A 24,469-nucleotide genomic window follows, 5' to 3' on the forward strand; every position below is an offset into this window, starting at 1 on the left:
CTTTCCTATTTCCAAAGCATAAGACAGGTCTGAAGAAGGTTCATGGAACTTGAAATAGGACTTTTTCCAGGCATGATTAAAGTCATGTATTGTATTTCCAAACAGGATCTTTTGTAGGCCCTAAGAAAGAGAGGAATGAATCTTTCAATCAGCAAATTGTGTGCTTGTTTATTTGCTTTTTTAGTACAAAAATTGTGGCAAAGGCATAAAGATAAACTAGTAGCACTGATTCTACAACAAGACTTGAGCCTAATCTAGAAAGGACTTCAGGTCTTACTATTGAGTTAATGATCTATGGAAGATTTCCCATGTTTTGAATAATTCTTTTAAGTCAGAGGTTCTTCACCTGAGATTCATGAATTTGATTTTTAAAATTTTTCATAAGTATCTCAATATAATCCTTTATGTTTTATTTTATGCATTGAAAAACATTCTGAGATGGGGTCCATAGGCTTTGTCAGACTGTGCCAGTGGTCCAGGACACACAAAAGTTAAGAAGCCCCACTCTTGGAGAATGTTGAAGGTGTTAAGATAATAGAAGTAATTACACCTAGCACTTATGCAGCATCCTAAGGTTTGTAAAGCATGCTGCAAGTTTTATTTCATTTGAGCTTTACAACATCTCTGTGGGACAGGCACTTTCATTACCCCCTTTTTACAGATGAGAATAGTGAGGTCAAGAGAGGCTCTTACCCAGGGTCATATAGCTCATAATTGGTTGACACAAGACTTGAACTGAAGCCTTCCTGCCTCAAAGTCTAGTCTGCTATTCATTATTCCCCCTGGCTGCCTCTAAGATGGGACCTTATACATGGAAGATCCATTATCTAACCCTTGTGAGAAGTGTAGTACAGGATATGCCATATTTATTAGTGACAACTAATAGTCGACAGTCATCTCTGAGGAGCAGTGGAGAGAGGTGGGTTTCCTTTTCTTGGAGGTCCTTAAGGAGAGGCTTGAAGAACCCTTGTTGGATGTGCTATACTGGAAATTCCTTTTAGGTATGAGTTGGATTAGGTTGGACCTGAAGTCGAGTGACCAGGGTAGGAATCCCTCCTTCATTGCTTACTAATTGTGACCATGGGCAGATTCCTTAATTTTTCTGACCTCATTTTCAGAGTCATAGATCTAGGGTTGGAAGGGACCTAAGAGGCCATCTAGTTCAACCCTTCCCCTCCATTTTACAGATGAAAAAGTTGAGACCCATGGAGTCACTTGCCCATAGTCATGCGTATAATTGTGTCCAGGCAGAATTTGAATGCAAGTTCTCTCGACTTCAGAGTTCTCTGACTCAACTCTACCACTGTCTCCTTCACCAAAATGGCATGGTAACAGGAGGGGGATCTGCCCCATAGGGTTGTTCACAGAATTTGAGAGTCAGAAGGGACCTCAAGTCACCATTTAGTCCAACTCAAACCCAAGAAGACTCACTTCTCATAACTACCCCAACAAACGATCTCTGTGTAACACCTCTAAGGGATGGAAACTTTCCACTCCTGGAGTCAGCCCATTCCACTTATTATTATTAGGTTTTTCTATTAGCATTGAACCTCAGTTTATCTCTTTGAAATTTCCATTAATTGCTGTAGTTGTCCCCTTTGGTACCAAGCAGAATAAATTAAGACATTTCCTTCAACAAGACAATGTAAGTAAATTTGCCTCTATAAGCCTTAAAACACAATACAAATGTCTGTAAATGCCATTGTTATCATAAGATCCCATCAGAATAGAACATAGACCAGGCCTCTGAATGGGAGTTCAGGGCAGAATGCTTTTGGAAAAAGATAAATGGAGGAAAAGGAGGGTACTAAAGACCTAACTTCTATTTCTCATTTTTTTCCCAGGATTAGGAAATAAAATAAACTAGTATGTAGGGGGGCTTGGTGGTGGAGGTGGAAAGATTGAGGAAATGAGGGATTTGCTGCTCCTGGATAAAGGAGTGGGGCAGTTCTTGGTAGGGAAGAATACTTTATTGATCCTTTCTTCTCCAGATGACCAGTGCATCCAACCTTCAGTAAAAATGTGGATTCGTACCCCATCCAGTACAGTCCAAGTCAATAAGTGAGGCAAGGGAGGCCTCTCCAGTGAGGATCTAGTGACTGTCTCAATTCCAGACAACTTGCCTGGCTGAAATATCAGTTAGAGTTAGTTATGCCTCAAGATTCTTCCCCTCCATACCCACCCTATCCAGCCACTCCAGAACATCCTCATCATCCCCAGAGAGCTTATAGCCCTGGAGGCCCAGGGTATGGGCCATTAATGACTGTAAAGCTAGATCACATGCTTGAAAAATGGGAATAAATCCAAATACAATTTAAAAAAGAAAAAATAAATTATTTAGATATCTGAGATATCCTGAACACTCCATTGCTTGCTTTCGGACAGCCCTCTTTGGATTCTTTTGTCTCTGGCTTTTTAAAGGGGAAGATGACCTAGGCAAAGTCACTGGGGACGTCTCCATTAATATTCTGTTTTCCTCTGTGGTTAAATGGAAACACTCAGGTATAGATTTTCCCATTTCATATTTCTCTAACTCTTCTTTTTGATAAAAGTTAATAAAATTCAGGAAATTTCAAAAAATAACATCAAAATGCATTATAGTTTAATTGACATGAGCTCATCTATGTACTAAATTTTGTTCATGTATGTAATTTAAGGATTTTTATCAGAAGTTTGGATTACAGAGCTATTCTAATTTTTAGCTTTTTTTGGGGGGTGACATCCACCAGATCATTTGAGCAGCCGAGTATAGGGATTTGAATATCATTGCTTCTCAGATGTTCTTGCTTTTCTTTTACTGGAGGTAGGAGGTTGCTTCTGGCCTGTGGTTAGAGGTTATTTCTGGTGTGGAAATTCCTTCCACCCATGTAGATGGACAATTTATCTATAATTTATGGTTTTGGAAAGTTAGTTGCCCTGGACATTGTGAGATTAAGTGACTTGCCAAGGGGCACACAGCTAGTTTACATCACATGAAGGATGCTAGGCTGCTTTTCTGTTTGATGTAATAGGAAAAAAATGATATCCCTCCACATAGAGTTTCATGGGCTACATTAGAGATTTCACATGGGTGATTACGCTTTTTGATGTAGAAGCCACTGAGTCCAGTTCTTTTCTTTAACAAAGGAGCAACTGAGGTGGAAGGAAGTGACTTGTCTAAGGACACACGGAAGTAAGGGTGAAAGAGAGAATTTGAAACCAGGTCCTCTGACTACAAATTCAACACTATTTCCATTTTCTGCAAAAGTATGGAGGAATCTTCCAGAGTAACTTCAATGAATCAAAATAGAGGGTCTTAATTTTCTCTGCTACAAAATAAGGGGGTTGGATTAGAGGCTCTCTGAAGTTTCTCCCAGTTCTAAGTCTAGGGTCATAGCTCTAATCCTAAGTGTTTTGTAGTCCTAATTCACTATGACCATGACATATTAAAAGAGCTAGAACCTAGGGCAATATTAATGGACTCTTGAGTCAAGGCAGCAGTGAATGAATGGTACCCACTAGTGGTCCCTCCCAACCCTGAGTGTGACTGTCAGAATAAGGGCATGTCTCTCCAACCCAATAGGGAATTTCAAGATCACAAATTCAGAAGGTATAATGTACAGTAAAATGGAAAGAGTGCTAGATTTGCCATCCAAGGACCTAGGTTTGAATCCTGGCACTACCACCTGTGTGACCTTGGGCAAATCACTTAACTTTTCCAGGTCTCAGTTTCCTCATATGTAAAAGGAAGGAGTCAGACTGAATGACCTCTAAAATCTATGAGTCTGAATCTCTAAAATGGAATGATATGTTCCTTCTAGCTCATATGTATTTATGTAAAATTGAAAAAATTCAATTCCCCTTAAAGGCCTAGTTTACAGTGGTATGTATATTAAATTATATGTGGTTTATTTGTATTTGCAAATGGCACATTGAGAAAGTATTTAAATACAGAGGCTGTCAAAATTTAAGAGGGAAGGATTAAAACATTCCCAGTACCATGGTACCAGTGTTGAAAAAAATAATAAATAAGTCATTTTAATTATGTTCTCCTTTTACCACTAACAACCCTCTGAAGCCTTATGTACAATAATACTCTCATATGACACCAGCTAAGATTCCCCAGCCTCATTGTTTTGGAGATATTACATTTCACTCCATGTTTAATTAACAACCTGTACTCACCATGGCCATTGCTAGGGAGACAGGAAAGCAGCCCCATTTTGAGTTGATAGAAGGGTCAGGGAGTGAATAAAGGACCTTTGATGGGTACTGAACTTGTCCTTTGTCTTGAGGTGATCCTGAAACAGCTTTGCCATAATCAGCAGGTTTGTGACTGTCTTGGAGTTTCTTTTGAATGTCCTCTCACCCCCAAAACAAAGCAAAAAAAAAAAACCAAAAAAAATCTTGTGTTAATTTTGCCTTATGTGTTTTGGGAGAAGGTAAGTTTCTTTTTTCTTTTTCATAGAGATGTCTCACAAAAGTTTATTTTCTGTACTTAGAATCAATCAGCCAAAAAGCACCGATTTATTGCCTACTGAGTGCCAGACTCTGGGGATACCAATACAAAGAATGAAATGATCCTTTCTTCCAAAGAACTTCATGTTCAAATGGGGAAACATCAAATGCATATAAATGCATATACAGAATAAATACAAATAAAGCCAATATGGGGAGAGAGGCACTGATTCTTCTCCTATGTGTCTCCCAACGCTTAGGATGTGTAGTTTATTACTCCCCCTCCTCCCATAGACATGGTCACTCTTCTGTCATCAGAAGATGATCTTAAAAGTCAGCTGATTCAACACCCCTCATTCTACACATGAAAAAACTGTGGCCCAGGAAAACTAAAAGGCTGACCCAAAGTCACCCATGTGACAGTCAGGATTCAAACTCAGATCCTTGAGTTTTCCCCATTTTTTCTATTACACCCACATTATTTCCCTACGCAGGGAAGTAAGTGGAAGAACCCAGGTCTCTGACTTCAAATCCTTCACCCTTTGTTATTGCATATTTATAATTGGGGGGGGGGGGAAAGACTATGAATACCCATTGGGAAAAATGGAAAAAATAAATGTTTCTCTCAAAAAACTTTGTACAAGTTTGATGGGTTAAATGTAACCATGGAAACATCATTAGTATTAAGACCTTGGCTTGAAATTATGTTAGGGAAAAAGAAAAATAGCATTGTCGAATGTTTTCAAAACATAGCATTCAGTAAATCTTTGTGAAGGACTCTTAAATTCTCTTCCTTATTACAATCAGTTTATCTTAGTGGCTACCATACAAAGTGAGGTGATTCTTTCCTGTTCCTGCTCGCCCTTAGTGAGGGAAAGAATTTCGAAGTTCAGAGAGAACTGCCCTTTCACTCATTCACTCCCTAGCTATCTTAAACCTTATCCACCAGCATCTAAATGGAGCTGAGCATTGGCCCTTCATTTTCCTTCCTTCATTTTTGAACAAATATACATTCTACATCCAGGAAACAAAAGTCAGCATTAAGAGAACTTTCCCTGATTCAGGCTGACACTGTAAAAAGACACCTGCCTTCCCATTTATTCTAAATTCCAAAGGGGAGTGGAAGGAAGAGTTTCCTTATCTCTCAGATAAATCATCAGTCAAACAGGTTATTGATGAGATGAAATACTTTTTGTAAATCAAATGACAACATCTTTACACTCCCAGGAATGGACTTTTTCCATCTTGCTTCAAAACTGTAATTGGAAATTTAGTTTGTTTGCTTTTTTTTTTCATTCTTTATCTACCTTCTGAATGTTCCCTTCAGTGCCTTCCAAATCCTGTCTGTCTAAACTAATTTTCCATCTGATAATTTAAAGATTATCAAACAAACATCATCTCCTATATTTCAACGTAGACTATGTTTGGGATGTGGCTAGCGATTCCAAGCTTATTCTAAAAATATGAATTAGAAAGTATTCTTAATAATAATAGTATGAATTGTTCCCTGTTCTCAGATAATATTGAATTCAAATAGCAGCAGGGGAAAAATTCTAGTATTTGATGGTTACTTCTGTTTGTGAATTAACTGAATGAACTGCATAAAGACATAAATTAGAAGTCTTTATATAACTTTCTAACCTCTCCAGGCTTCAGGGAGACCATCTTGCAGCTTTTACCTTGGAATAATGTTTAAATATTTTAAAAATATTAATCAAATTACATTCGTCTGTTATTTTCAAAACTCTGATAAAATTAAGAGGGCAAATAATGTAGATGGTACTTTTGTTTCAAACTGACCCACAACTACTGAGATTTCTATAGATTTGGGAAGCTTGCAAAGTACTTAACATAAATTACTAAAGAACGAAATCTTGACAATCTAACATTATTTCCACAAACAGTAGATGGTCTGTATTTTAAATATAATCATTTCTAAATAATAACCACAGGTTGCTTTTAGTGACAGAAAAAAATGCTCTTAAAGGCGAAAAGAGTGCCTAACGATCTGTCAAAAATAAAAGAAATATATGAAAGGATCCTCAGTACTGTCTCTCTGTTATTTTACATTTTCACTTTCTGTACTACCATCGTGTAGATGATACGACATGCATGGGCATGGAAGATGCTTGGATTATGTTTTCGATGTGATTGTTTGATGGAACAATCACAGAAGAACAAAATCCACCTTTGGAGGAAAAGTGTTACCTGATGGGTGGTACTGTTGATTTCCAACCTACAAATGAAAGAGAAAACATCAAATGAAGAGCTTCTCCCTATTCATAGAGCAAGGAAACAACCACCTTTTGGGTCTATAGAAACATCTTTCCACAAGATGATTATACAAGGATGTGTTTTCAAAGAACACTTGTAAAAGGAAAATGTTCACAGAGTGAAAATAACAGTTGATTACTCAAGGACATGAAAAGTATCACATTCAAAGTCGACCGTGTTTTAGAGAAATGCAAAAATCTTACCTGTGATAACTAAAGATTTCCCTCCATTTGTCAAGGTTTGAAATTTTCCTGGCTATTTCATCTAATTCCTTCTCTTGGAAACTAGGATCCTCAATGGAGACCTCGTTGTCCATTTATAGACTAAGGAGTAGAATTGAAAGAAGTCGTTAAAAATTGGGACAAGAAGTACTTGCTGGTGCAGAGAGATTTGGCCAGCACAGATGGCCCTTTGCAATATGCTAATCCTGCCATTGACTAGCCAGGTCTCACACAATTGGTGCTCTGGGCTTGCTGTAAGCCCCTGCTATCAGATCCTGATTAAATTTTCATTAGAGGTGGAAGACTTGGTGCAGTTTTGCTCACTGCATAGACAGCATAAATGTTTAATCCAGGATCCAGATTGATAAACAATGAGGTTGCAATTGCTCTCTCTGCATCAGAGAAAAGGGCATAATCTAATTGACTCAGAGGCACTATGGCTAGAAAATGATATTTTCCTAGACTCTGATGCTGCACTCAGTTTGTCCAACAAACGTTAAATGAGCACTTTCTGTCCTCATGCTGATTTACAAGCTCTTCAGGGGGTACAAGGATGAATGAAGCTCTGTGCCTGCCCTCAAAGACCGCTGGATATAGATATACAAATCCCAGTTCTATGAAGCATAATGGCAAAGGGCACGGATCAAAAAATGCAAGCATCAAAAGCTAAAAGGGACCTTTGGCGTTAGAGAATCATAGCATTACAGAACGAGAGCCAAAAGTGGCCTTAGAGCTCAATGCTGTCATTTTACAGATGGGGAAACTGAGGCCCAGAAAGCTTAAACAACTTGCCCAAGGTCACAAGTAGCAAGTGAGAGAGATAAGGGAGTGAGTAGTGTATTGGGAAGAACAATAGGGGCAATTTGGTGCTACAATGTATAGAGCACCAGCCCTGGAGTCAGGTAGAACGCAAACACTGTGTGACCCTGTCCAAGTCACTTAACCCCAACTGTGGAAAGAAAGAAAAAAAATAGACTTAGAGCACCTGAATTCAAATCCTCCCAAAGCCTCTTTATCTTTCTTGGATTCAGTTTTCTCATCTGTATAATGAGAGGTTGGAATAAGTAGCCACCAAGGTCCCTTTCAGTTTAAAATCTACGGTCCATAATCCTGTCTTACTGCAGGGTTTTTCCAGGTCCTCACCTGCCAGATCCAATACTCTTTCCATTGTACCACCAGGGTTTGGAGGAGGGAGAGGTTGTTTCTGGCCATGGGGATTTGGGAGGATATTTCAAATGGATCTTTGGAGACATCGCATGGGAATGAGTTATCAGACTGACTCTAAGAACAGTGATTATATCTATGATAACCATGATGGACATTTCAGGCCATTGCCCTGAGTCTCCTCTCACTATCCCTCTGATGTCCCCTTCTGGAACACTCTTTCCTGGCCATCACCCCCTGTAAGGGCGTCTTCCCTTATGAATAGATAAACTCCTCGAAAACAGGGACTGTCTCGTGTTCTTATATTTTGTATCCTCAATGCTTAGGATGATGCCTGACCCACAGTAAAGACTTAATAATATCTTTTCCCCCTTTCATTCCTTCAAAGGCAGAGAAATCCATTTGAGCAGTCTCTATAACCCATATAAAGTTCTTTTAAGTAATACAGAGGCCAAGGAAGCACCAGATGTTTTATATGGAGGTTAGTACCTACAAAGCCTCCTACACCAATCAAGGGGAAAATGACTGTTTGTTTTATGGAGAACTCCAAAGAGGTCAAGTCCTCTTCTTACGTCAGAATGACTTATCACATCAGTGAAAGGCATGGTAAAGAATATTGATTACCTGGATAAAAACACACACGATGCAGACGAAACAGGGAATCCCTGAAATGCCATTTGTTGGAGTGAATGCTCGGTTTTTCTTTGCCCAGAGCTGAGGATGAGGAAGACTTTGACCTTTGGTGCTCAGGAGTGCAGGAATAACAAGGGGAGGGAGGTGTGAGTGGTCCAGGCACAAGGAGTGAGTGAGCTCCTTACTGTTTTGCGTACCATATTATGGCAGGTATCCCAGAATTTTCTACTTAGAAAGCTATTTTACAGATCAGAACAGAGTAGGGCAATGTGACAAATAAAAACAGCCACCAATGTATACAGAAGGGGGCCACATATTGGTTTCATTTTAAATGTAATGTGATCTATTTTTAATTGTATTTTTATTTATTTTGTTAAATATTTCCCAATTACATTTTATTCTGGCTCAGGCCCCATTTAGAGTGTGCTGCATGTATGACATTTCTGGAATAGGGAACAGAATGTTGTGCTTGTGTTCACTAAAACATAGAATACATGCAAGCACATGCTACAAACATGGGAGATGCAACACCGTGTAATGGATTGATAGGCAGCCTTGGAGAACAGCTTGAAGGGCTGACTTTGACACTTGTTGGGATTCTAGGCAAGGGATTGTCCAACCAACCTCTGAGTGCCTTAGGGAATTTCCTGAGACTTATCTACCAAGTCATAATCCATCATCTTTTAAAAAAAAATCTGTATTTTTTTCTTCAATTACATGTGAAAATGCTTTTAAACATTTTTTAAAGTTTTGAGTTCCAAATTTGATTTCTCCCTCCCTCTCTTTCCTTTCTCCTCCCTGAGATAGAAAGTAATCTGATACAGGTTATGCATGTACAATCACATAAAACATTCCATGTCATTCATTTTGTATAAGAATACTCAAACTCAAACAACAACAATAAAAACAAAATTAAAATAGCATGCTTCAGGCTGTATTCAGACAGCATCATTTCTTCCTCTGGAGGCAGGCAGTATGTTTTATCATGAGTTCTTTGGGATTGTCTTGGATCATTGTATTGCTGAGAAGAGCTAAGTCATTCACAATTAATCATTGTACAGTATTACTTTCTGTGTACAATGTTCTCCTGATTCTGTTCACTTCACTTTGCATCAGTTCATGTAAGCCTTTCCAGGTTTTTCTGAAATCATCCTGCTTGTCATTTCTCATAACGCAATAGCATTCCATCACAATCATATACCACAGCTTGTTTGGCCATTCCCCAGTCGATAAACATTCCCTCAATTTCCATTTCTTAGCCACCACAAAACAAGAACAAGTCATCATCTTTGAGCAAAGTGAGTTTTGTGCTATAAATCTCCACATAGGAATGAGCCCACAACTTATAGAAATTAGAGGGGGAAGCAAGGGCTCTGAGAGCTCCTCTGTAGGACCTTTTGCTTTATAGATGAGTCAACAGGACTCCAAGACAATTTAAATGATTTGTCCCTGGTCACAGGAGTAGGAAGTAATAAACTTAATTTTGAAGTTTGCCAGGGTTGGACAATGGAAAGAACACTGGACTTTGAGTTAGAGGATCTGGATTGAAATCCAGACTCTGATACTTTTTAGCTCTTTGGGACTTCAGTTTTTTCACCTATAAAATGAGGAGTTTGGATTCAATGGCCTCTAAGTTCCCATCCAGTTCTGAATCCACAATCCTCTGACCCCATACTCATCCCCCCTGTCATTTCTTAGAATTGTTTCTTTTGGTTTCCATTAAGTCAGATCATACTCACATGCCCCTTAATTCACATTGCCAGGTTTGCTAATGTTTTGATTATAAACCTTTATGAGGCATAAGTCTATTTTTAATATATATTTTTTTCCTCTTAATTTGCAGCAATCAGTGATGTTAGTGGTGGTTAATATGCATTAAGTATATCTAAGGTGGAAAACATAATAGGTGTCACCCATTGGATCTGAGACTCTCACATGAATCAAGTATTTATTAAGCACCTACTGTATTCTAGGCACTGTGCTAAGTGCTTTACAAATATGAACTCATCTGATTTTCACAACTCTGTGACGTAGGTGTTATTATTGTTTCCGTTTTACAGCTGAGGGAACTGAGGCAGAGAGAGGCTAACGATTTGCCCAAGATCATCAGAACTAGTGAGTATCTGAGGCCACATCTGAACTCCCCCAGGTCTAGTGCTCTGTGCGCTCTGCTACCTGGCTGTTAATGGTCTAACATGTTTCAGGGAATTTTTTGTATCTCTGGCTTATTGTCTATACAAAGAATATTGGAGGATCTTGCTATGTGACACCACCCAGATTTGCTTTTGTTGTTGTTCAGTTGTTTTTCAGTCACTTGCAAATTTTTCTGATCCCATTTGGGTTTTCATTGAGCTTAGGAAGGGGATCTTCCTAACTCCAGGTCCAGTGCTCTATTCACTGAACCATCTGGCTGCCCTCAGAGCTGCTATCAGTTCCCTTCACAAGCTCAGAGTTCACAAAGCTTAAATGAGGAGAAAAAAATAGTTAATTACAGGTCAAAGAGAACAAAACTCTTATCAGAGCCCATAAAAAAATATCATTCACTGCCAAGGAAGAATCCTTCCCCAGAGACTGCGTGTCCTCACTCAGAGTCATTCACTCAGCAGGGTTTGCATTAGGCATTGTCTCTCAGTTCCTCAATGTGTTCATTTTGCCTAAGGAAGCTCTTTGCTGCTCGCAGCAATTGGAACCCATCACATGATTATTCAACCAATGTTTATTAAGGGCTAACTGTGTTCTATGGAACTCAGTGGATAGAGCAGTGGTCCTGGAGTCAGGAAGATCTGAGTTCAAATCCAGCCCCAGACACTCACTAGCTATGTGGCCTTAGGCAAGTCACTTAACCTCTTTTTGCCTTTATCCACTGGAGAAGTAAATGGCAAACCACTCCAGTATCTTTGCCAAGAGAACTCCATGGATGGTCTTGACATGCTATGACCCTCAGGGTCTCAAAGGGTCTGACAGATGAATAACCGAACAATCACGTTTCATATGCTGTGCTGAATTCTGGAGATAAAAGTACAATGAATAGAATAATCCTTACTTTCTCAAGGAGAAACATCTGCCCAGGGGTCAAGAAGGGGGGGGGGGAGGGAAAAGGCCATTTAATTTGGCAACAGAGAATCATTGGTAACTTTGGGAAAAGTTGTTTCAGTTGAATAATAGGAACAGAAGCCAATTGCAGAGGATTTTCAAAATTATTTATTTATTTCATTAAATATTTCCCAATCACACGTACATTTTTAACATCCATTTAAAAAAAATTTAAGTCCCAAATTCTCTAGCTCCTTCCCATCCCTCTCTTACCCATTGAGAAGGCAAGCAATATGATATCAGTTATACATGTGAAATCATGCAAAACATATTTCCACATTAGCCTTGTTTGCAGAGGATTTAAAAGAAAGTGGGATGAGAAAAATTGACTGCAGGTGGCTTTCTCAAGGAGTTTAGCCACGAAGAAGAGGATATGTTGGACAGTAACTGACAGGGATGGTCTGATCAAGTAGGGTTTTTTAAGGGAGCTTTGAATCAGTTCTGGATCCAGCTCCCTGGCCTGTGGCCCCTTCATTCCAGAGGCTTCCCAAAGAGCCTTGCATTAGACCTAGATCCAAATCCCCAGTCTATGACCTTTGTCCTCACCTAGTACCAAGAAGATCTTTCTCAAATTACACCCATCCCGAATCACCAGCTACTGCCTCCTGTCCAGACTCTCTTGGATGGTACTTTTTCCTGCTCTTCCCTGTTTTGAGTCTGGCCTCTTAGGCCTCAAGGGAATCAATATCTCCACCAGCTACCACAAATCTGGGACTCAAGTAAGAGCCTTGAATAGTCTAATCTCCTCCATCCTTCAATGAACCTCTCTCCGGTCACTAATATTCTGCCTGGATTTATCCCTCAATGATTAACATATTCCCACCCAGTCATCCCTTCATCCCAGTGATTCTGAACCCCTAAAGTCATTGTACAAATGCCATTCCTTACTGTTGGCTTCCTAATTCCCAATGCCCTCAGTTCTACCTCCCTGCCCCAACTCACAATGTCCCACTCCAAATCTACTGGCTCCTTTCTATTGTTCTTTCTTGGGATGCTTGCCTACTCCATAGTAATACACTTGCTTTCTTGTTAAAAATGTTCCTTTCCCTTGCCAGGTGGCTCAGCGAGTAAGAGCACCGGTTGCAGTGTTGGGACGACCTGGAGATCAAATCCCGGGCTCAGACACTCAGCACCACACCCAGAAGTAACTGGCCGGGTAACCTTGAGCAAGTTACTTAACCCCAATTGCTTAAAAAAAAAGAAAAAAAAAGAATGTTCCTTTCCCATTCTTTCCATCTTCTGACTCTCACTGAGACTTGGCCACTCTTTCAAGCCCTGGTTGTATTTTCACTGGTCATGGTGGGGGAGTAAAAAAAAAAAAATCTTGCTCTCCATAGCCAACTCCAGACTTTCTCTACTACCACCACCACTCATTAACCTCTCCTCCTTCCAGGTTCATTCAATCCAAATTGATTACCAAAATCTATCAAAATTCTGATAGTTACAATCTGTCAGTCCCCAGGACACTTCCCATCTTTCCTCAATGTGTCCCGTGCCTGGATCACAGTCTTTCTCTCTTCCCCAGCTCCTGTTCTTTCACTATGGGACTTCAGTATTACTGAATTATATTATTGTAGTAATTATATCACTGCACCCTCAAACCTTCAGATACACACTACTACAACCAAGCTTCCTAGTTCCTCAGTTTTCATGACCTACTTCTCCTTTCAACCTCAGGTAGAGGTTGAACTAGAATGTTACTAGAAATGTTCCTGCCCTCTTTCTTACCATCATCCGCAGTATTATATGTCCATGTTCATAAACTGTTCACTATTTGATCCTAATCTTTTATCATTCTATCTCTCCTTGTTCTTGGTCCTCACAATGACCTTCAATTCCTTCCATCCCTCAGTTTCTTCCCACCCCATCATCCCTACATGAGCTCAACTTTCTTGCCTTCCTTAACTTGACCCCTTTGTGAATCAGTTCAGCTGTACACTATACTCCATAATTGAGTCCATTACTTCCCTTATCCTGTTACCATCATGCCCTGCCAAGCCCCAGACTTGGCTTACTTCCATCATCTGCTGCCTTCCTTTTTATTCATGTGCTACTGAACAGAACTGGAGAAAATTGTGAAAGCACGCTAACTAGGGCTGCTACAAATTTGTGTAACATAATCTTAACCTGAGGCTCCAGGGTCCCACAGCACACCTGTCCCCCGTGTCTAGAAGGCTTTCCCTCCTCATCTCTGCCTCTTGGCTTCAACTCAAATTCCACTTTCTGCAAAAAGCCTTTGTCCTCACCCCACTCCCTGCCTTCCCTCTGAGACTCCTTCTTGTTTGTCCCTTATATGTCTTGTATGTACATAGTATTGGCATTTTGTCTCCTTCTTTAGGATATAAGCTCTTTGAGAGAAAGGACCATGTGTCCATCTTTCTCTGTATCTCCAATATTTAGCACAGTGACTGGTACATAGTAAGTTCTTAATAAATAATTTTTAACCAAGAATGAGGAAGACATGGGCATGTTTGCAGGCAGCTGGGAAAGACTCAGTAGTTAGGGAGAGAGTAAAGATGTAGAGTGGAGATTGTACAGGGGGCAATCTGTTGGATTGTTGGGAGGGAATAGGATCAAAGGCAAATGTTGACTTTGACATCCAAGGGCCAGTTCATCTGAGGTTAGAGTGAAGTAGAAGATAATGGGGGACTATGTCTAAAGAATGGGAGATGAGGAGGAGAGAAGGGGAAATTCTTAGTGAATTTTTAGGGGGATAAGATATGAAGCAAAAGGTCCTCTGCTAAGAGAACAACAAGTAGGAAGTGCTGTGGGAGCCTTGATGTGAGATGGGAAGGTTTAGAACAACATCTGTGGGGAGTTGGATAGAATTGATTTGTGAGAGATAGAATGTTTGTCTTGCCTGACTGAGATCGGATAACATAAATTGGTCCAAATCATCCTGGAAATTATGTAAGAAATTATATAAGAAAAGCAAATGAATTGTGTGTAATCTTTAACCCAGGAATGCCTTTACTGGGTTTAAACTCCAAGAAAGTTAATGACAATAAGAAAGGACCCTATTTAGCAAAAATATTAATAGCAGTACTATTCATAATATCAAAGACCTGGGAACAATATGCGCACAAAAATTGGGGAAATGCTCAATAATTTGTGATGATGAACGTAATGAAATACCATTGTATTGTAAGGAATAATGATGATAAAGAATTCAGAGAAACATTAGAAGACATATGAAGTGATTCACAGTAGGGGAAAAAAAAGCAAATCTAAAAGACCAACATACAAGGAAGGCAGGAACTTAATTACAAGTGGAATAATAAGACAAATGTTACTAGACCCATGGTGATTGGCCAGAGACGAACTCATAGAATAGATTGAATTCTTTCTTGAGGCAGAAGGGAACAGTTCAAATGATAGACTTAAGACTTTAAGAGGTTTTATTTGTTTGTGGGTTGTGGGGTTGTTTTTTTTTTGGGGGGGGGGAGGCTCTCATGGGTTTGGATAACAGAATTACTGAGCTAGCCTCTAGAGCTATGAGCTAAAATAACTCCTACACTCTGCCCCCTTCAGGGAGCACGCAGCACAGCAATGGCAATTCAGCAGAGTACCAGTAGATGGCAGCAGAGACCCACAGAGAGCCGGCCAGCAAAACTATATGGCATGATAGGATTAGCACTGTGTGCAATCACCAGGGCAGCATTAGGGAGAACAGACTACATGCCCATCTTTCGGCTTGATGGCATTACCAGGCTGGCATGTGATATTAGTGGCTCTGCAGGGGAAGCCAGTTGTCCTGGTCGTGTGTGTTTTCTTTTCTTGAGTTTTCTCTCATGAGTATTCCTGTCCATATGTATGTACTTCCTCTACCATTGGTGATATGAGAATCTATGGAAGTATAGCCTTATGTGGATGAGAGATCAGAAGGAAAATTATACTCGTGATTAATTTTGCTTCACCACTAATTTTTTTGTGGGGGGGTGTTTGGAACTAATGTATCTAAGAAAAGAAACATCAATGGAGACTTTTTAGAGGGTTCTGACTCAATATTTCCCTAAAACCTAGCATCACTTTTTTTGAGAGGGGCACAGATGAGGGAGACTTGACCTATACATCCAATGACTGAAATAGTATAAATGAATACAACATTAAAAAACAATAAAATTCAGCTTGTATACTGATGAGGTGGACACCAAATTATTAACATTAAAGTACCCCACTTTCCTTTCTGGTAATAAACAACAAACTCTAAAAATGGAAAGTAACAAGTATTATCCATCACCCACAGGCAGTTTTGCTTAACTGTTAAGAATGTTGTGGGGGTCGGTTGGTCAGAAGGGTCAGCTGCGTCAAAGTAAAATTTATCAATGAAAACCAATAATTTTCATTATATTATAAAGAAAAAAACAAGAATTAGGTGAGAGTGAGCCACACTTTGGAGGTAGCCCAAGATTTTAACAGCTGCTCTGTGAAATTGGAAGTACAGGGCCTGATGGTAAGCACAGCAAAGAAGGTACAGAGGAAACCTTGTAAAAGACACCAATGGATGAAAAACAGTAGGTATGTCTATGGGCTATGACAAATGGAAGAGGGATTAGATTGTTATGTTTAGCCATAGAGGGCAGGACTGAGAGTAATGATGGAAGCTCAGGAAAAAACAACACATTTAGGTTTGATACTAGGAAAAAATATCTTAACAATGAGAGCTGTTTAAAAGTGGAATGGTGGCTGTTCCCTCATGAGAGGTCTTCAGGAGAGGCTGGTTGGCCACTTGCTTTTCCACTTATTTATTTATGTTATGATGGGGATTCTTTGTAGGCGTATGTTGGCTCAGATGGCTAATGAGGCGTCCCTTCCAAACTCTTTAAATGTGAGTCCATTGACTTTGACTTTTTATCACTTATTTTTTTGATCTATCCTTGCTGGACTGCATCTAAACTGTACCAAAATCTTTGGAATCGTTAAAATAGAAGATCAAACTCATTTGTGTGGCAGGAAAGGAGGTTTCAATGTTTACTCAAAGAAGCATGTCTACTGTGTCTCAAAGCTTGGGTCCATGTACATTGTTTCCATAGAAATGCATCCCTGCTTATATAATGAGCAACCATGGAAAAAGTGGACAGATAGAATTTCATGCTGTGTACAACTTTCCAGAAACATAACTGTTCCATATGTTGAGAGATTCCTGTATCTCAAAACTGTCCTTAACATATGGAAATAGTGCCACACTTTAAAATAGAAATTGTTAGAGGAGGCATGCAGAATGACAAAGAACAATGACCACATTTCAAGATTATTACAAATGTTCCACATGAAATGAACTAAGGATTCATTTTGCTTTCTTGGTCAACAGCTTTTTTTTTTTTAAGTTGTAAGGAACTGCTAATGATTTTATGGTAGCAGCTATTATGTATTTGGAAGCTGGGAATTGCTGTGTAAATTTTTAATGTTTTTACCATGCTGTGGTTTCTCAGAGAGTAATCATCGATTTTTAGATACTTACACCTAATTTAACCTTATAGTTAGGTTGAAAATAATAATAGCATCTCTAGGTCTGTGAACATTTTTATTACAAGGCAAAATTCTTAACAGCATATTTTGCATGGCTGACATTTTTCTAGATCTATATTGCAGAGGCATTCCAGTCTCTTATGTTGGTTTGTAATCAGATAAGTTTAATTGTACTTTAATTAATTAAATGCTTGCTATATACAGGCAAGAAAAAGCATGGCATATTGAATAGAAGGGGCAGTCTTGGAATTGGAAAGACCTGAGCACCCTACGATGCACTTTAGCTCAATGGAAAGATCACACTGGCTTCAGAGTCAGAGGATCTGGATCCCCAAATTCCACCTCTGATATTTATTATCTCTATGACCTTGGACTTATATCCCTCTGGACCTCTGGAGTTATCTGTAAATTAAGGGGTTGGACTAGGTGACCTCTGAAGCCATTTCTAACTCTAGACCTATGATTCTGGAATCCTGCCTCTGAGACATGAGAGCTCTGTGGCCACAGACAAATCATTTCATTGGTCAGAGCCTACGTGACTTTCTAAGGCATAAGTAATTAGTCAAAGGTTTTCATTTCTGGAAAGACTTTCCACACTGGGACTTGTCCTACTGTGATGAAATCGTAGGGCTGCACAATCAGCCCCACCTACCTTCCCTTCCCCCACCCCCCACCCTGTCCCCTCCCCACAAATGGAAGATCACTGTGCTGAATACTGGGGAAACATTTTTTCAAATGGCAATCCTTTCTCTTAAAAACCTCATGATTTAAACACATTAAAATTTTTAACTATGAACCTTAGAGAGTCCTTAGTCCTTTCTTGTAGGAAGGTTTATAAATTCTGTAGGCAAAATCCTGGTCCATAGCTTCTTTTCTTTCTTTTTAAATTTCTGTTTACTTATCAAAGTTGCCTGAGTATGTATGGATAATGCATTACCAAGATATGGCTTGAGCCTTCCTGTATTCAAGGCTAGTATCTATCCACTAGGCCTCAGTATCTCTTACCTGCATAATTCTAGCTGCAGAGGAAATGACTTTAAGCATCAGTGGAGTGAATTTATTTACTCAGTATCTCCTCAATTTACCAAACTTTTGTTTCCCACCCCCTTCATGGTGTTCTCAATAACACAATAAGGGTCAGTCTCCTTCGAATCTAGCCTGAGACAGAAACTAGCTATCAGACCATAGGCAAATCACTTAACCTTTGCATGCCTCAGTTTCCTTAACTGTAAAATGGGGATAATAACAGCACCTACTTCCCAGAAATGTTGTGAGGCGATAATATTTGTATCTGTAATATGTTATACTCATAATGTAACAGATTGTGTATAATGTATAAATATAAAATACTATATTTGTGAAATAATATTATAAAGGAGATAATATTTGTGGAGTTCCAGGCATCACAGTGCTTAGAACATGATAGATGCTTAATAAAAAGGTTTATTTCCTTCTTTCTCTCCTAAAATATGTCTTCCAACAGCGTTGGATTTGCTAGTTTAGGGAAGGGCACAGGAGTGAGGATTGGGGGATTATTTTGGTAATGCATCATCAATACATATTCAGACAACTTTGATAATTAAATGGAAATTTAGAAAGAAAGTAAAGAAGATACAGACTAGGATTTTGCCTACAAAATTTTACTTTGTGGACTTTCCAGGAGTCTAAGTGTTCAATATATTGAGCCACTCCCTCTTCTATTCTATTTTCCACTCATCTGCCAAAGTGCTTTTCCTAACGTGTTGATCTGACCTTCTCACTCCACCCCCCTACCTCAATATCCTCCAGTTGACCCCCATTACCTCCACGATAAAATATAAAATTCTTTTTTTGGCATTTAAAACTTTTCACAACCTAACCTGGGATGCTTGGCTTTGATAAGTGAGCTTTCACCTTTTCTTGACAGGATTCAAGTCACCACAGTACTTCAAAATTATCTCCACACTTTTCTGTGGAGATGCCTTTTCTGCCCCATTTCCCTGTCTCTCCTTCTCCCTTTTCCCACTTCCTTTCCTTTTACCTTTCCCCCTCACAGCTTTCCTTAAGATGCAGCTCCCATGCCACCTTCCACAGGAAGTGTTTCCCCAGTCTTCCAACTGTTAGAACCTTTCTCTCTAAGACTTCCTTCCATCTACTCTATATGTCTCTTATGCGTACCTACTATTTACAGGTTGTCTTCCTCAGTTAAAATATAAGCTCCTTGAGGGCAGGACATGTTTTCTGCCTTTCTTTGTAACCCCATCATTTAGTACAGTGGCTGCCACATAGCAAGCATTTAGTAAATACTTGTTGATTCATTGAAAGTGTGGCTATCAGGGGCGGCCAGCTAGCACAGTGAGTAAGAGCACCGGCTCCAGTGTTGAGAAGACCTGGAGATCGAATCCCAGGCTCAGACACTTAGTACCCACTCAGAAACACCTGGCCGTGTAACCTTGAGCAAGTTACTTAACCCCAATTGCTTAGGGGCGGCCAGGTGGCTCAGCGAGTGAGAGCACCAGCTCCAGTGTCGGGATGACCTGGATCAAATCTGGGCTCAGATACTCAGCACCACACCCAGAAATAACTGGCCGTGTAATCTTGAGCAAGTTACTTAACCCCGATTGCTTTAAAAAAAAAAAAAAAGAAAGTGTGGCTATCATCGATTGGCACAGTAACCAATACACTTGAAGAAATTCCAACCAAATAGGTCTTGAAAACTATAAAATGGGATTTATTTATGGGAATGGAGAATGTGGTAAAGGGCTTCCTCTCATCTGGGGAAGGATGCTGAATGAAAAGAATGTCCAGAGGAAAGCAACCAGGATGTTGAAGGGCTTCGAATTCATGTCATAAAGGGCCTATTGGAGGAACTGGGGGTTTTTAGCTGGAGAAGAGAAGAGTTAGGAGGGTCATGAGAGCCATCTTGCAACTGCTATATGAGAGAGGAATCAGGCTTGGTTTGTTTGGTCCCACAAGGCAGTGCTAGGAGCATTGAATAGATGTGACAGCAAAACAAATGTAGGCCTGGTGTTAAATAAACAAAACAAAACACCTAACAATTAGAGTTATCCAGAAATGGAATGGACAACCTTAGAAAGTAGTGGACCATTTTTCAATAGGCACTTTCAAGTGAAGGTGCTATGATCACTTGTCAGGTGTTGCAAGGGAATACTTTTTTTTTTTTTTTCGGGTATGAACCATATCCCTTCCAACTCTGATTGTACAACTGAAACCATGGACTACTTGACAGGAGTTTGTCCATTCAAACCTATTCTTAAAAAAAAAAAAGATATTTCAGAGGAATAGACAGAAAATTATGATGATAGCCTTTGCTTGGCTAGGTTCTTTGTGTAGGGAAATGAGAGGGGATTCTCAGTGAGAGCAGAATGTCTTTCATAAAGCATCATCATTCAGGATACTAGGACCTGAGGGAAACTGATAGCCATAGACTTCAGAGGTGATCTAGTGGAATCCAAATCCTATAAGTAAGTCACATTGACATGGATCCTAGAGTTTGTTATTGTAGCAAATACTCTCAGAGGCTGCTATATTTCCACCTTGGGGTTCTAGGGGTACTCTTGAGAAGTTGGGGTACTTTTTAAATGCTATCAACTGGTGTAGTTCCTTCCACTATTAGCCAGCAGTGACTAGCATCTGAGTACTTTTTACTGAGTTAACATCAATTAGTTTTTACAAAGGGACATTTACTTTAAGGTTATAGTAAAAGCAGAGGTTCAACATTCCCCCCCCACACACACCCCAACACCTTAAGCACACCCTATCTCCTATTTCACTTTGATCTCTGGGGTGAATGGGTTTAGAATTAGCAGATTTTCTATATAGCATTAGTCCCACCACATTCATGTCCAAATTGGACATTGGTGCTAGTCTCAAATCTGGACCTGGCACTTAAAGTTGTTCCTAGTCCCCAAGGCATCAGCACAAAACTAACTGCACAACCTGGCATAGACTCGATTCCCAGACTCCTAGACCTCTTGGACTCCCAGGTGGTGTACTCTACTGATCTCTTGATACTCACAAGGTCATAGCTTCCAACTTCTATCACATAAAAGGCAAGAACAAACGCCAAGGCAAAGAACCAAGGTGCATGTCAATGGAACCACATCAGCTTCAGAGGGAGAAGACCCAAAGCCACTCCCCATACAAGACTGTTTCTCAGTGGATGCTGCCAGTGAAAGAATTAAACCAAGAGAAGTCCATCCAAGACCCTTTTGAATGCATCTGCAGTCAACAAAAGAGCCTCCAATATACCACATAATTAGTCAACCAGAACCGAAATATTTACGGAATGTAGATTGTAGAATATCTATCTACACATGTTCCTAAGTCTCTCCAAGATGCTTCTATTACTTGCCATCACAACTCTCCCCCAAGCAGGTTCTCCAGTCTCTTCCATATGAGAAATTGCCTTAGCGGCAGTCCCCCTAGCTACATGATTTGGGAAAACCATTTGATCTCTCTGCATCTTACTTTCCTCATCTATGGAATAAGGATAATACCTTCCTTGCCTACTTCACAAGGTTGTAGTCAGAACAAAGTGGCATTTTGTATATGAACATGTATGGTAAACCATAACATAAAAGTGAAGTCATCAGGATTAGAGGATTATTCATTTAACATGTGAAGAGAACTTGGAGATGATCTCATCCAATCTCTCCTTTTTATTGACAAAGAAACTTAGGTTAAGTGGCTCACATGGGAGATAAGTATCAGGCAAAGGCAAGATTTGAACCCAGGTCCCATATCTCCAAATCAATTTCTCTTTTACCATGCTACCTCACCAGGTATCTATTATCATTACTGTTACTGTTATTGGATGATGATCATACTCTTAGAAATCTCTACAATGGTGGTTCCACATTGTCTTTATCAAAGGCTATTAGTATTCAATTAACCAGGAATTTTTTCCTTCTGCTTGTATTAAATCCTTCATGCTTTAATCCTTGTCGGTTTCCTTCATCTCTGTCTTCTGTGGCAGTATAAATGACTGGTTACTAACCCCTCGAAATACTCCTTAAGACCACTGGAAACCTCATGACATTTGTTAAATTACCTGATCTCTCATCTTTCCTCTTTCTCTAGATTAAAAAACTTGAACTATGAAATTTCCTCAGAAGCCTTGTTCTTCATACCTTTGTACATTTCAGAGGCTTTTCCCTTCTCATTTCTCAATATATCTCTCAAATTGCAGAAACTAAATCTAGACATGATAACCTGAATAAGTTCAGAGCACAATGGAAGGATTATTTCCTAGCTATTTGATGTAATAGCCCAGGCCCTCCTAAAAGCTGGGCTCCCACAGACAGGTGACATGGGAGCCAAAAAAGTAAATGCAGTTTTAGTCCAAGACTGAGCCCTCTGTCTCTCTGAATGTAGCCTAAGATTGCATTACTTTTTGGGGGTACTGCATCTCACTTTTGGCTAATATTGAGTTTGCAGGCCACCAAATCCCTCCTCTATCCTTTTTAGAAGATCTGCTGTCTATAGTCATGTTTCCTCCCATATCATACTTGGGAAGTTGACTTTTTTTGGCCCAATGGTAAGACTTTGCATTTATCACTATTATCTATGTCTTATTATAGTTAGCCAGTATTCATAACTCATTGAGATCTTTTTGGATCCTCACTCTATCATTCAAAGTACTGATTATCCTTCCCACATTTTTGTACAAGACCTTCTGCTTCCTAACTCTGGGCATTTTCATTGGTTGTCCCCTTTGTCTAGAATGTTGTTCTTCATCTCTCCCTCTTGGCTTTCCTGGCTTCCTTCAGGTCCCAGCTACAATTTCACCTTGTACAGGAAGCCTTTCATTTGTGCTAGTAACTGTACTCTGTGATCACAGATTTATCTCGTACATATCCTACTTGTACATAGTGGTTGGCATGCTGAATCCCTCATTAGACTGTGAGCTCCTTGGGAGAAAGGACTGTTTTATGCCTTTCTTTACATCTCCAGCACCTGGCACACAGAAGGTGCTTAATAAATACATATTGACTTGACTTTCATTCCCTAATCTTGTAATATCTTTCTGGTTCTCCATGATAATTCAAAGGTCAAAGGCTCATAGATTTAGAATGGGAAAGGACTCTAGAAGCCCCCTAGTCAAACCCCTTCATTTTATAGATTAGGAGAAGTCAAATGGCTTCTCTAAGGTAATACAGATAGTGAATATCAGAAGTGGGATTTTAACTCTGGTCTTCGGGCTCCAGATACAGCGCTTCCCCCTATACTACGGCCTTAGTGCACATATCTGTTCCTTCTTTCAATACCCAAAGGATGCAGTTCATTTAAACCTGATAGAACATGCCTCCATTTAAAAATTATAGCAGAAGATTTATACATGAGGAGTGCTCGCTAGACTGAAAAGAGGTAACCAGAGATGGTGGCCAACCCATATGGATAAATAATAATACCAGATGACATGACTGCATTGCATGTATCCTAGTAACCATGGTCTCTCTGTGATGAAAGATTACCCTGAAGTGTTATTTATAACTTTCTTCCCAACAGGGATGAGAGTGATTTATTTCTATTTAGTGACATGTGATGGGAATGTCCTGAGCCATCACCTTTAAATGGGCATGGGTTTTATAGACCCAACTGCTAAGAAATGGGAGGATGAGCAGCCCACTGTCCCGGACAGCTTTGTCCTGGTTACTAACAACAAAGGTCACATATAGCAATTACAGACTGTCAGATATAAATAACAGATGGTGTGTGCAGGCTGAGGGGGGAGCAGATAGATCCCTATTACCCGCCACTGACAAAAGCATTATGAAAAAACCTTTCTGCACTTTGTTCATTACTCCTACATTCGGCAATGATCTTGCCTTTGTGATTTTGTGAGTTTTTCATAGTTTTTTGTGCCCCAAACACAAGCCCTCCATTCCCACCCCATATGATCTGCTTTCTCAGACTGATGTGTTCTATCTACTCCAGAGAAGATTTGATGATTTTGATATTGAACAAAATAGAAAAATACTAGTCAAAGAGGGCAAATTAATTTATGAATCCCAAGTCAGATAATGCAAAGATAGATACTGAATTTGGCCAGATTTCATTGAATTTGCTGGAAGAGACCCAAGAGGTCCCACAGTCCAGCATTCTCATTTTGAAATAAGGCAGTTGAGGTCAGACAAGTGAAATAACAACAGAGATAGTGCAGTAGAAGTCATTCT

At 39.6% G+C, this 24,469-nt stretch overlaps 1 protein-coding gene across 1 annotated transcript in view; it reads right to left on the reverse strand.

Annotated features, from left to right (window-relative positions):
* Positions 1-7,027, reverse strand: part of MINDY4B (MINDY family member 4B) — a 53,981-nt gene extending 46,954 nt beyond the window's left edge. The window contains exons 1-4 of the mRNA XM_069104445.1: positions 6,915-7,027; positions 6,646-6,673; positions 4,165-4,329; positions 1-120 (exon numbers count right to left, since the gene is read on the reverse strand). Of these exons, the coding sequence (XP_068960546.1) occupies positions 1-120; positions 4,165-4,329; positions 6,646-6,673; positions 6,915-7,027 (426 nt within the window). The remainder of the gene's footprint in view (positions 121-4,164; positions 4,330-6,645; positions 6,674-6,914) is intronic.
* Positions 7,028-24,469: the final 17,442 nt, after the last annotated feature.

Source organism: Petaurus breviceps, unplaced genomic scaffold (assembly GCF_028583685.1).
Source record: "Petaurus breviceps papuanus isolate PSGF00001 unplaced genomic scaffold, PetGlider_PUasm1.0 688, whole genome shotgun sequence".
NCBI lineage: Eukaryota > Metazoa > Chordata > Mammalia > Diprotodontia > Petauridae > Petaurus > Petaurus breviceps.